The sequence below is a fragment of the Microtus oregoni genome, unplaced genomic scaffold, assembly GCF_018167655.1.
Source record: "Microtus oregoni isolate MIOR12 unplaced genomic scaffold, Mior012 000005F_ref0000423, whole genome shotgun sequence".
In the NCBI taxonomy this organism is placed as follows: Eukaryota; Metazoa; Chordata; class Mammalia; order Rodentia; family Cricetidae; genus Microtus; species Microtus oregoni.
Genome location: NW_024543064.1, coordinates 36,739,124 through 36,753,204, shown reverse-complemented (window position 1 = coordinate 36,753,204; position 14,081 = coordinate 36,739,124). Strand labels below are relative to the sequence as shown.

Sequence of the window (14,081 nt, the reverse complement as noted above, 5' to 3'; positions counted from 1 at the left end):
CTGGGTGGAGGCAGGGGAAAGCAGGCCAGCTGAGCAAGCTGAGTCTTTGCCTACATCTGATTTCTTGGCCCAAAGAGGCCAAAATCCAGTTGGGAATCACAAGTTCTCCTCCAGTGATGATATGGAGGAGGATCCTGTCTTCCAAGCCCTGCGTTCTCTAAGGCTGGTGCCCCTGCATCTCTCTGAAGGTCTCTAAAGAAGTAAATGGAGGCTGCTCCACTTCACCAACCCCCACCCCCACCACTCTCTGTGACTCCATTCAAGCAATAAAAAAACTCTAGGCTTTGGCAAGGAACTTTCATCTTTGGTTTTATTCAAAGAGCAAAAAGAACACTTGTGTCCCTAATTAGACACCAGCTCCTCACATTAACAGTAATATTAATATCAGAGATGCCCAGTGCTGAGCCTTGGCGAGCTCCTAGAGGCCTCTGGTGCCAGAATTCATCCCTGTTCCAGGGAACCCCCAGAAAGGGGTGGCAACTGACACGGTGCCTGGCACCCGCCTCACTTGTCTGTGCTTTCCCTCGAATTTCTGCCTGTGATCTTACTTCTGGCTTTTGCATCAGGAAAGCAGTTCAAAGTCCCTGACCCATCCTTGCCCTTCCTTTGTAGAGATTGGGAAACTGAGGCCTAGAAAACAGTGTTGACGCAGATTTACAGATCAAGCCAAGGAGGTAACGCAGACTTGTACAGAGCTCTGTCTTTCCAGCCAGCCAGAGGGGCCTTCCCACACTTGGGGGTCCTGTCAGCTCAGAGCAGACATAGCCCCCCAGTGCCCGCCATCTGCAGGGCCTGGGAATGTGCAGTGTGTTTGGTTTGGCCTCAAGACCGTTGTGCCATGAGACAATTTTCCCCAACATAAGCCTGGAAGGGGGTGGGTCCTGGACTGGGGACCAGCTTTGTGAGCTGAGTAAGCTAGGGAAGAAGGAGGGAGCTTGTACTCAAAGGGGCTCGTCCCCCTCCCCGGTCCCACTTCATTTTCCTGGGACTCTTTCCAAGCAATAAAAACACCACTTGGGCTCCAAGGGAGAGTTTTCATCTTTATTTTTCAAAGTGTGAAAGAAAATGCCTATAGGTGTCTTGTGAGACGTAATTCCCATTTGGTCTTGCCACTCTAGGACAGCCTGAGCCCTGGCTCCGGCCACCTCACAGGGCATCTAGCCCACTGCCCTGAAGCTAGCCCTCAGAGCCTCCCCACTACCCAGGCTGGGCCACACAGCAGCAGCTAGGCGTGGACTTTTATGGGTGTGTGTGTGTGTGTGTGTGTGTGTGTGTGTGTGTGTGTTGCTTGCAGTTCTCTTTTTCATTAGACAAGAAAGGGAGGGTAGAGGCTGAGGTAATGACCTCTGCTAGGCACAGGCATTAATCTCCTCCAGGGGCTGCAGCCAACAAGGCCTCAATCTGACCCTGGAACCTGCACATCACTGTTCAGGGTCTCACCAGGAAATAGCGCACATCCCTAATGCTCACCATCCATGCTACAGAAACAGATGGCCCCAGTGCATCTCACCTTGCTGAGAATCCTCATCTCCTTCGAGCTCAGCAGAAACAGTAATGTGACATAGCTGTAGCACTGAGCATGGTGACTGCCTGTACTCAGAAGCACATTGTAAGTCAGCCATGTTATTAGCAGGAGAGGCAGAGGCACAAAACTATTAATGATAATTTAACAAACAAAACAGCAAAGCCTTCCTATGCTCCCCAGGGCCAGGCGCTGTTCTAAGACTCCTCAGTAGAAACCTGGTCTTCAAGCCTCCTATAACATATGTCCCACTATGACAGTGAGGTCAGTGGGAAGTAGAGAGTGTTTTATGTGAGCCTTAACTTTCCGAGGTAGCAGACGAGTCTCTAGAGGCGAGTGAGACAGTAAGAGCAAGACAGTGGACATGATGGACATGAGGCAGAGGTAGAACAGCCCAGTATAGTGGGATGGGGACAGGACCCATGGGGTTGAAAGCCAGCATGGCAGGAAACTGAACCCACTGGGTTCTGTGAGCTAAAATGTGCAGAGGAAACCCTCTGGCTCGCCCGATTTGCATACACATTCTGTAGGAGTGCCTGCCTGCCTGCTCTGAGAGAGACAATAGTCTTTCCTCTCCTGCCCCATGGGTGTGCAAACCTGCTTTGCCCCAGAACCTGACTACCAGTAGCCTCTTTGAGGTCCACCATTACTGAAAGGGGTGGGTAAGACCCATTCTGAAGGCTTATTGTGATGGTGGGAATCATGTTTGAACAGGTGGCATGGGGGAAGCTCCAGCCAAGGCGGTTAGGATGATGTGGGGAAAATTAAGGCATGTGTGTGTGCGTGCGTGCGTGCGTACACGTGCTCTGCTACCTTCAGCAACCTTGGAAGGAGCAACCAGAGGCAGAACACCTATAGACAGGTGGAATCTATACTCTGGGAACCTCAGAGCTTCTGCCTTCATGACTTTGCAATTTTTTCTGCCTGGGAGCCTCCCCCATGATCGATCACTGGTGAACCCAGCCTGTCCTTGGAGGTCAGCTGAGCTGGGGGTGGGATTCTAGACTATTCCTCTTCCCTACGATATCTAGTAAGGATAGAGCTGAACGCCAAGCTCTCTTCCTAGGAGGAGGCTGCTGATGGTCTCTGTTTCCTCTTTCCAGCACCACTGCCTCACCACCCCCGCTGCCTCTCCAGCCTACTCCCAGCTCTGGGACCACCAAACCTTTTGTCAAGTTCTCACACCAACTCCAACAGCAGGACGTTGCGGGGCCTACCAGCAACTCAGCACCTACACTGGGCCTCCCTGCTGCTGTCGCTGCCACCATCGTCGCCCCCTTCCTACTACACACCCTTGGGCCTTCCTGACCTTGACACCCTGCAGAGCAGTCAGAGAAGGCACAGAAATCTGTGACCGCGCCCACCGTCTGACGCCACCTCAGAGGGTACTGACACCTCAAGGCAGTTCACACAGGACAGGGACCTTAAAACACCAGAGCTTTATTGTACCCAAATTACATCTTCTTTTTTGTAGAAGGTCTTAATTTCCCATAGTGCTATGGGGCCCTTTTGTAAAATATGTGTCCATATTAAAAGAGAAAATGTATTTATTCTATCGATAAAACTATTTTTATGTAGCCTATGTTATAGTCCCTGAATTAGCCCCAACACCAACCCAGGGAAGGAGCCCAGGTTCCCATGACCTCTGTGACCTGTGTGGACTGTGGCTTTGAGTTGGCCCCAAGCCTCCTAGTCAGGCTTGGCTTCTCACACTGTAGGTACCTCTGAGGGCAAGCAGAAAGGCAGCCCCAGCTTTTGTGAAGCTGAATTTCATAGCCAGAGGCATGGTGGCCAGCCCATCCTCCTCATCCCTGGATGTACCCAGGCCCTGGAGGGACAATTTAAGGGGGAAAAAATGCTGCTATTTTGAGGTCCTGAGTGTCTGTGGACTGGCCTTCCAGAGCTCCTGGAGAGGGTTTTTCCATCTAAGTGGAAGACTGGTGCTGAGGCAGGTGAACCCAGTCCCATGGTCATTTTGCTACACTGAGACCCAAAAAGTGAATGGGATTTACCCAAAGTCTCGAAGCAAGTGGGCGATCTGTGTTCCAGTGGCACTGGCCCAGCTTTCATTTCATAGAAGCTGGTAAAACCACAGCTGAGTGAAGTAAGCAGAAGGACAGGAGTGGGCACAGGACGGTTTCAGGAGTGATGGAGTTCAGGAGCCATCAGTTGTGGTACTGATGATGGTAACAGAGGACCATGGACCAGAAGCCTGCAGCAGGGTGGGCTCTCTGCACTCTCCCTTCTTCATAGATCCTCACACTAATGCTGTGAGATGTGATTACCCTCATTTCATTGATGACACTGAACCCCCAAAAGAGTGAGAAAGATCCTCCCAAGTTTACACACACAAACACACACACACCCAGATCAGTGTGATACAAAAACTACCCTTGTCTCATGGACCGTGTTCTGCTCCTGTTCTGTCTGGAGAAGCACCAAGGGAGGCAGATCTCCCTAACTGGAGCCCTCCCAGGCTTCCTATAGCAGGCGAGGAGGCTGTTTCACCAGCTCCTCCTGCTGGTTCCTGCAGCCAGGGGGCTCTAGCAGGATCTGGGCAGGCAGGGAGTTGAGACACAGGCTTACCCTTCTATCCCCAGGGGCTGACCAGGGACACAGTGAACCAATGTGGACTGAATTTCAGCCTGCAGCTCAAAGCTGGGCTTGTGGCTCATTAATTATTTAATTATGAGAGCAGGAAAGACCCCTCACCTGTCAATAAAGTAAGAGTAATACTAAGGTTCAGATAGAGGAGAGACTTCTCCAAGATGCCATAGCTGGCGCAGGCATGTTGACTCCAGTCCTGTTCTCTCACCCCGCTGCACATGGGTTTCCCTGGCAGCCTTGATGGCGCCTGGTTGGCTGCAACACTGCCATGCTAATGTTGGCAGACTTATCCCTTCTGAGATGGCAGGATTCTGGGCAACTCATTGGGTAGTCAGGGGTCCCACAGGCATGCTGGCAGGCGGCAGAATTCTTTCCAGCTCTGCCCCAGTGGACAGGTTTAAGCCTGAGACCTGGCAGGATTCTGGAACTCCGCTTCACAGGGTCCCGCCAGCCCCATGGGCACCACACTGTAAACTGAACTTGACCTCCACCAGGACTGGAGTCAGTTTATCCTTGGGAAAAAAAAATGTAACTTCCTATTGCTGAGCGGGAAGGGGCTTAGCTGACTTTTAAAGCAGGCTCAGAAGTTAGACTTCAAACAGATCGTGCAGAGCACTATTGGGATGAGATAAGTGTAAAGGAATTGGAAACACACAGGCCAGATTCCCCTGTTTGGGGCAGAGTATGGCATGAAATGTATGGAGATCAAACTTGAGGTTAATTAAAGATGAAACTTTTGGGGAAACAGTCCAGGCACCTGACTGTGTGCCCAGACCTGTGCCAGGCGTGGGGCCAAAATGGTGAATTAATGCAGCATATAATCACTGCGAAAGCACGGTGCCAGGTTACACATACAGGCTGAATTGTACCCACCCTCCTGGGCCCAGAAGAGTTCACCATCAGGATGGGATAGAGGAGCCATCCTGGGCTACTGCTGCCCCAGCCCCAGTGTCAGCCCACTGTCCTTCCAGATCCCTTCTTAAGGAAGATGAGGAGTGAAGGAAGTGTTCCAAACTGTCTTCCTCAGCCAGACTTTAAAAGTTTTAAAGAAAGGCAATGTGCCATGCTTAGGGGCACATGTCTGTAATGACTGTTCTTGGGAGGCTGAGGCAGGAGCATCGTAAGTTTGAGGACCAACCTGGGATACATAGACCTAGAAGAGAGAACAATTATTGGTCAGACATCTAAGAGCAACGGTGCTTGTTCCCTGGAGATCTCTAATAAGCCAGGGTTTGAGTAAGTAGCAAACTCAACTTGTTGGCCTACATCCCAGGAGGCCTCAGGCACAAAAATAAAATGTATTGCTAGGCCACTTCAACTTCGTGTCCTGCTCTGAAAACACCAGTAATCCATCAGCCGTTTCTCAGACTTCATGTTCTGTCTAGCTGGACTCATAAACACAAAGCTTCATTCCTTTGGGCGTTCCTTGAGTATTTTTAGAACTTTCTCTTTGACTTTGAGGCAGACAGAATGATGGAAGGCCAGAGGCCCAGAAGATTAAGTGACCGGGACATGGTGAGGGGAAAAGAATCAGGGAGGTGCAGGGGCCAGTCCTCAGGGTCAGAGATCCAGAGTCTGCCATGTGTGGACAGCAATGGCTCAGAACATTCATCTCACATGGGAAGACCCCCACGTACATCCTCTCCACATGCAGTGTGGTCACTTGCTACTTCCTGGCCTCATCTAGACTTGGGCAAGCCTGGGAGCTCAGGTGCTTTGTCCCACCACTCAGCCAAGTACTCTTATCACAACAGATCCCAAAGAAGAGAACTGCTACCAAAAGAGAATTTCTTTGAAAAGATGATATTCTATGCAGGATTTGTAGCGTAAATGACATCCTGGGTGTTAAAAAACAGAATTGGGGTAATGATAACCATGAGATAAACACCAGGTCCTTCACTTGGCATTCCAAATCCTCCATGACCCGGCTCAGCTGACCTTGCTGGCCATTCTCATCCTTCCCACCCCAGATCTGACAGATGGAATCATATTTGTTATTTCTAGAATATACACAGTGTTTTATACATGTTACTACCCTGGGGAAGCTCTCTTCCCTTCTCCCAATCATGTATCCTGTGAAGATAATTGGGAGGGGGCATTAGCTTCAGGATGTCCCCCTAGAGCCCTTTGTGTGCCCTGGGACCCGTTACCATGCCCACATTCCAGAGCTGGGGCTGTCTAGATAGGAATTGCTCCCGGTTGGGAAAGCAAGCAATTCAATGGAGTAGGTCATGTGTCATTTTTCTATATGTCCTTCAACACAAAAGTGATACTCCTTAGATGCACTGAGAGGGACAAAGGAGGAAAGGAAGCAGACAAAGGAGGAAGAAAGTCTGGAGCTAGGAAAGGGGAAAGACAGCCTTAGCTTTCTTTTTTGGGACAACTTCCACTTCCCCAGCTGGTAAAGGACAGCACCTGAGGGCAGAGGTCTCTGGCTGGATGGAGAGGCAGAGTATGCAAGGCCCCAAGGCCCACTGGCTGAAGCTGTGGTAGCCAGCTGGAAGTCTTGGCACAGGACTGATGTCAATGACATGGAGGTGCCCCCTGGCTCTGTAAGGCTCAGGTTCTTTAAACATTGCTATTTTTCCAAAAATTCATCTAAGCAGCCAAAAATATCACCCTGGCTGGCTGTCTAAGCCGGTAGATTCAGGACTCAGACAAGCCTCCCTAGCCACCCTCCCCCCATTCTTCCACAGCCCTGCCAGACTTGCCATGAGATGGCAGAAATGCCTGCAGCTCTTGGGCAGGAGATGTCATGGGGAGGAGAGGCTAGATTGAAACCCTGCCCATGGCTCCAGCCCAGAGCCCTTCTGTCTGTGCCCAACCCTGGGGAAGGAAAGACGGGGCTTATAAGGACCCTTGGGAATGTCAGCTCCTCACAGCCTGTCTCCAAAGGCAGATTGGGATCCCCCACCCCCACCCATCCCTTTGCTTGATGGCCTTGGGTAAGCCCTTGCCCCTCTTTAAGCTCCATTTCCTCTTGGACCATAGGGAGAGTTTCCTGAAGCCAGGAGGGGAATTCTGTGTATAATGTTGGGTCTCCTTGAAGGTGGGGTTCCACCCTTCTTTAGCCCAGCCTCCCATGTTGGCCCCGCAGGCGGCCATGATGAGAGCATGTGACAGACTAGAAAGCTTTACTTAAAGGCTCCTTCCGTCCTAAGACCTGTCCTGGGGAATGTGGTTTTGAACAGGATCCAAGTCTACGCTGCCTGGTGTGAGAGACCAGGGACTCTTAGGCAGGAGTCTCCCCGGTTGCCAGGCTGGGTGGGCAGAGCACTTGGCTCCAGGCGGGGAAGCTGGCCTTAGGCTTTGCCCAGCTCTAAGTCTCGAAGTCTCAGATTTGTTGGCTCTCCCAGTGTGCCTCACTGTACCAAGCTGGCTTCAGCTCTCCCAGTGTTTGTGCTGTTCTTCATCACCTCTTCCCTCACCCCTGTGAATTGTCATGAAGAGTTCTTTAAGAGTATAATAGAAGACAAAGAAAGATGCTATTAATGTTATTTTGCCAAAAATATTTTTGTAGCATAATATATTAATAAAAGATATTATGAACTTAACCTTGGTGTATCCATGTGCTGAACTTCAATCCCCTTCTCCTTCTGCAGGAATCTTTGGGGGAATTGCCTGGCTTGTGAGAGCCGGGACCTGTAACAGTGTGGCATAGACAATGGGAATGGCCTCATTTCCTATGCATAGATTTGGGTCTGGGCTGAGAAGGTGGCTTCAGCAAGGACCTTGTGGGTGCAGGGCCCAGCACTGGGAAGTGTGTATGACCCTTGCCAAGCAAAGGGAGCTGCCCATGTTTGGAGCAAGAGTTGTGCAGCTGTGTTACATACCACCAAGGCCTGGGCTTTGCTGGAGGAGCTCCCTTCTCACCGGAGATGTCACCACTTTGTGTCACTTCCGTCTCTGTGGTTTTCCTTGGCTCGGGCCTACTGGGAAATGTCTGCCAGTCACATCTATGTCCCTCTAACCTATTATCTCCCCTGCAGCTAAAGTGAGTTCTGCAAACCACAAAAATGACCATGTCTTTCCCTCCCTTGAAGACTCTAAAGTGCCTCCCCAGTACTGCTGGCAAAAGACATCCAAGCCCTCTACGATCCAGTCCCTTCTTATGTTTCCAGCCAGAAAACCATCTCTCCCTGTGGTCCCTCTCCTAGGATACAACACTCTATAGTCATTGCCTGTGCCCTCTGCTTCTTGGCTTTGTCTAGCTTGTCTTAGCACATGTTGTTGCCAGTGCTGCCAGGCTCCCTGCGTCTCCGTGTCTCACACAATGATCCTTGGTCCCCTGTGCATCCTACATGCCCCAGCTCCAGCAGTCCCTTCTCCAAGAAACCTTCTAACCCCCCATACCTAACTGGTCACGTGTACCCTGTGGAACGATGAGGTCATTAGCATGCTCTCTTCCTCTTGGCTCCAGGACAGTACGCCTGTGTCACCTCCAAGCACAGTGACTGATGGCCACCACATAGCTACAGTCTGTAGTGAGTGCTTGGGGAAGAATGATGGAGTCCATGGAAAAGGAAAGAATGAAGGGGAGGTGGGTATCAAACAAGACACATGGAACATATGGAAGCATCAAGTGTCAGCTCCTGGGACCTGAGTTTCCCCAGGAATATCCCCAGAACTTGGACATAAAAGAGATGTCCGCTGAAATATTGGAAGTCGTGGGCTGCAGAGATAACTCAGTCAGTGAAGTGCTTGCCATGCAAGTATGAGGACCTAAGTCCAACCACTAGAGCCTGTGTTTTGTTAAAAAGAGAAAAAGAAAAAAGCCAGGCATGGGGGTGCAGATTTGTGATCCCAGTGGCGAGGAGGTGGAGACCGGCAGGTCCCTGGGCTCACTGGTCAGCCAGGACAGCCTACTTATGGAGCTGTGGAACAATAGACACTGTCATGGTAGGCCCATTTCTAGGCACAGGTGTTAATGTTGTGACTGCTGGCTAACATTTATGGAGAATTTGTGGTATATCAGAAAATGTTCAACTCATTTGATTCTAGAATCTTTTCAGAACTTCTACACATCAGTTCCATTTTTAAAATGAAATAACTGAGCTACAGAGATGTTAAGTAACACGACTGTGATCCCATAGGGAGTGTATCAGGCCTACAGAGATGTTCACACAACTGTGATTCCCATAGTGAGTGTGTCAGGGCCAGAACCCACAGCCATGACCGAGGCTAACCTCATTCTACTATTCTGGAGATGGGGGACTGTGGCTACGAAATGGGCAGGGAAAGTGTTGGCATCCACAGCCTACAGAACAGGTGGGTAAGGTTAGGATTCCACGAGGTCAGATGGGTCCTAGAACCCACCCAGGACTTCGTTGTATCTGACAACTGCATGAAGGAACTCCAGGGAGATAGTCGTGCCCTGTTCCAGCTCCGGTCAGGGCCTTCTGTGATGACATCAATGGTGTAAGGGTTCCTATGATGAACCCAACCCTGTGCTTTGTGCTTTCTCTCTTTCCCTCTCTCTCTTCCTCCTTCTCTCCTTCTCCCTCCTTTCATCCCTCCCTCTCTGGGAGCCTTGTTCCTCAATTCAGGTACTCCCTGAAGAAAGCTGTGGCCCAGAAATGGGACACGATAGAACAGGTGACTAAGAATAAAAGTGTTGAAGGAAGGCTGCTTGGCTGTTTGTTGGTTCCCTGGCCACCCAGACCCCGGAAATAATCACACAATCAATTAGTCATGGCCAAGTAGCAAGCACTGGGACAGGGAGGAGTTGGGAAGGGCTGGGGATGCCAGCTGCTACAGGATAGGAACAGCCAGGCCATGTCTGGCCTGTGAGTAGACAGGACAAAAGGTTGGGTCTTCCAGGCCAGTGAGCTATGGGAGACAGGAGGCTTCAGGCTGTGCCGAGTCCAGCTAGAACCCCTCCTCCCTCTGTCCTGGAGATGCTAGTACAGGGCAAAAGTCAAGCAGAATGGGTAGGATGGGCACAGGGTATAACTCCAGTTGCTATCCCCACAGCTGTTGACCCAGGTGAGCAGACAGGTCACTCCTAGAACACTTTAATTAGGATTATTTTAAGAAATTCCTTTTTTATGTTGGTTGGTCCTGGGCTTGGGAAGCAGTTCCTCTGCACCTCCCTCATTTGTGTATGTAGAATAGTGTGTGTGTGTGTGTGTGTGTGTGTGTGTGTGTGTGATATGTGTGTACTATGATGTATTTGAGTACTGTGGTGTGTGGGTGTAGTGTAGTGTTTGTGTGTGATGTGTCTGTGTGTGTGTGATGTGTGTATATCTTTTTAGATTTTTTCAATTCTTTCTCCCTATCAATTACAACTAAAGAAGAATAACACTTCTAACCTGAAGAGCAATTCCCAACAAGGAAAACTGGAGCATCATGGGGTCTCCTGATGTACCTTCCTGGCTTCCATTCACCTCCCATCTCTTTGTAATGGTGGCAGGGGATGATTGGTCCTGCCACACAAGCAGGACCTTGACCAAGGACCAGGGAAGAGAATGCATGAGATCAGAAAAGCAGAAAAAAAAAACATGTGTAGGGAAAGGTGGAGAGGAAGCAAGATATGGAACTAGGGTGCTGGGAGGTGGGGGAGGAGCAGTGGAAAGGGCCAGGGTTGAGAAGACAGAAAGAAATGAACCTACATGAAGGTTGAATCAGGAGACTGCACCACTGCAGTCTGAAGGAAGAGTAGAGTGGAACAGGGTCTCTGTGGCATGGGGAAGGTCACCATGGGGAATGTGTCACCATGGGGAATGTGTCACCATGGGGAATGTGTCACCAGGAGGAATGTCACCATGGGGAATGTGTCACCATGGGGAATGTCACCAGGAGGAATGTCACCATGGGGAATGTCACCATGAGGAATGTCACCACGGGAAATGTGTCACCATGGGGAATGTCACCAGGAGGAATGTCACCACGGGAAATGTGTCACCACGGGGAATGTGTCACCACGGGGAATGTGTCACCATGGGGAATGTGTCACCATGGGGAATGTGTTACCATGGGGAATGTGTCACCATGGGGAATGTAACCATGAGGAATGTCACCACGAGGAATATCACCACGAGGAATGTCACCACGGGGAATGTCACCATGGGGAATGTCACCAGGAGGAATGTCACCACGGGGAATATGTCACCATGAGGAATGTGTTACCATGAGGAATGTGTCATGATGGGGAATGTGTCACCATGGGAAATGTCACCATAGGGAATGTGTCACCATGGGGAATGTCACCACGGGGAATGTCACCATGGACTCTGCAAACTCAGCATGCATTGGTGCTTTACAAGAAGCCCAGCCATGGGCCTGGAGACAGCACTTTTCAGACAGAAGCCTCCTTTACCTAGGATGACTTGAAAAAAATCACACCCAGGAACAGCCTGACTTCCTAAACTTGATAGGACAGCTACTCCCTTTAGTCCATCCTAAGATCCTCCAGGCTCGTTCAGTCCTAGGCTCATCAACAAGGGTCCTGCTGGGCCTGGGGACTGGACTTCAACTTCCCTTCTCTCAGCCTCATTTTCCCTAGTTCTGTAATGGAATAATAAGAGTACTTCAGTGGTGAGCATTTAGTGAGATGGTGGGTGGGAAAACACCTTGGAAACAGGCTCACAGGATGAGTTAGCCTATGGGCACCACACACAGCCAGAGGTCAAGAAGCAGCTGAGGCTGAGGCTTCTGGAATATTCTGCATTCAGAGCACAGGGTTGCCAGTAGCAACAGAGGCTATGCCACTGTAGCTGAGCCAGAGGTTCTGGGACACTACTCTGTGACTAGCCGGAGGCCACAGCAGCTTTAGAACAGAGGAGTGGCATAGTACGGAGTAAATCTGATACCTGGGGCCAGTCTCATCCTTTTACTGAGCCTCAATGTTCACACCCTTACAATGGGAAAATATAGCCCGAGCCCAGAGTTACCCGGAAAGTGGAGAGGGTACAGTTATGCTTTGGAGAGATGAGAAATGAAGACCAATACTGCTGGTATCAGGATGAGGGGGAGGAAAGGAGTAAAGGGTATTGACTGGGCTTCCTACCTTAGGCCTGGACACAGAAACAGAATGACTCACTGGCTCCCATATCCCAGAGACCCTTCTACTGCCCCACTGGGATCCCATAGAGGAATGGATTCTCCCGAGCCCTTTTACCTCCTTTTTCTCTGGATCACCCACATCAGTTACACCCCAGAGGCATAGGAGTTAGGGGCGGAGTTTAGGCTTGGAAGATGGTCCCCTCATCCAGCAGCTGCCACCAGAGGGCAACACTACTCAGGCTGTGACCTTGAGACCTGAAGGAGCAAGACTGGAACGATGGGTGTGGAGAGGCAGCCTGGCTCTGGCCCCTCATTGCACAGAGAAGGGCCAATGAAGAAGAAGCTTACCTGTGGACTCTGGACATTTGAGGTGTTGGCAGGAGTTCCAAAACCCTTGGGCTCATCTTCAAGCCTTGGCATACTGTGGCTTACCTGGATACAGAGCACTGGTCCAAGTTCCCCTCTTCTCAGTTACACAAACCACCTGCTCCCCAGAACCTGAGACAGTGGAACACCAAGCCCCATTCTGAGATCTGGGAACATATAGATATGTTCAGAGAAAATCATTCACCCCACAGAGACTGTGTGTGGTGACACCACTGTGCTCCCAGTCAAAGAATTCCATAACTTGTATTCCCAAAGACTGCAGATGAGTCTGGGAGCAGGCAGCGCTGAGCGAGGCATCTCCTGCGAGTACCTGCAAGTACCTCCGGCCTCAAGGACTGCCTGGTCCTCATGGAGCAGGAACACTATGGGGCAAGCACTTGCATCCTCTGCCTCCTTGCTGTCTACCTCCCCACAGGTCACTCCCTAGCCCTCTACAAATTGAGTCAGGCAAAGTCTCCAACCATGTGTCCCACCTCTTCCTGAAAACCAGACTCCAAACTCCAGACACTCAGAGCTACTGGGGTCTTAATGAGCATGCTTCTGGTTTCCCAGCTCCATCTCCCAGTCCCACTGTCCCCTCCAGCTTGTTGCCCATTCTCCCTATTCACAAGGGAATGTTTTCTTCCTATTGTTCAAAGGCCTAGCCAAATTTCTACTTCCTTGTAAGCCTGTCCTGCCCCCACCCTCACACTAACAGCTCTTCTGAAGCTCCAGAATGTTCTGCACATCCAGTCTCAGGATATGGCTTTCTGTACATCTAACTATTAAAATGTTGATTTTTTTTAAGGCAAAGCCCAGGCCCTATTCATATTTGCATTCCCTTAGTGACAAGAGAATCACAGAGAACAAGTTTATCTTATCAGTGTTAAACCTGAGATGAGGCACAGTCCCCTATGTGTGTTCAGTTATGTTCACCAAAAGCAAAGCGGTGGCTGGAGTTGTAGATCAGTAGTAAAGCACTGTGCCAAGACGCTGGTTCCAGCCCATGGAAAATAAGCAAATAAATAGCAATACAAGAAATAATGGAGGCGGCCACCCATCTTTATCTGCGAGTTAGCTTCTAAATATGTTTTTCCCCTGGGGTTGCACCTCTACCCACTGGTACCAGGGGTATAGGGATTTGGAACATATAGTTGCTGGGGGCACAGGGGTTGTGGCTGTGGATCAACTGTACTTGGTACCTTGTAGAAAGATTCGTGTAAAACAAAATTGCTGCACAATTTCAGCACCCCACCACCACCCCAACCCTGCCATCCAGCCTTGACAAATGTTCTTAGGGAAGTCCGTTTGTAATTATCTGAGCCTAGAACCTAAATCCACTTCATATAAACACCAAGTATGTGTTTGCTAAGTTTCAATGCACACGAGTGCTCATAGGAGCACAACTGACGTCCATACTGGAAGGAGGCTATTCTGGGATGTTCCAAACCTTACCAAGAGTGCCCCATTTGCAAATGCCATCACTCCCAACACTGCCCCTCAGAGGCTGTGATGGTGGGAGAGCCACATATCCCTGCCCCCACCCCCGCTCCCAGATCTTAGCTCTCACAGCAGCATCAGA

At 50.3% G+C, this 14,081-nt stretch overlaps 1 protein-coding gene across 1 annotated transcript in view; it reads left to right on the top strand.

Annotated features, from left to right (window-relative positions):
- Positions 1–7,611, top strand: part of Trabd2b (TraB domain containing 2B) — a 198,690-nt gene extending 191,079 nt beyond the window's left edge. The window contains exon 7 of the mRNA XM_041652073.1: positions 2,626–7,611. Coding sequence (XP_041508007.1) covers positions 2,626–2,830 — 205 coding nt within the window. The 3' untranslated portion in view covers positions 2,831–7,611. The remainder of the gene's footprint in view (positions 1–2,625) is intronic.
- Positions 7,612–14,081: the final 6,470 nt, after the last annotated feature.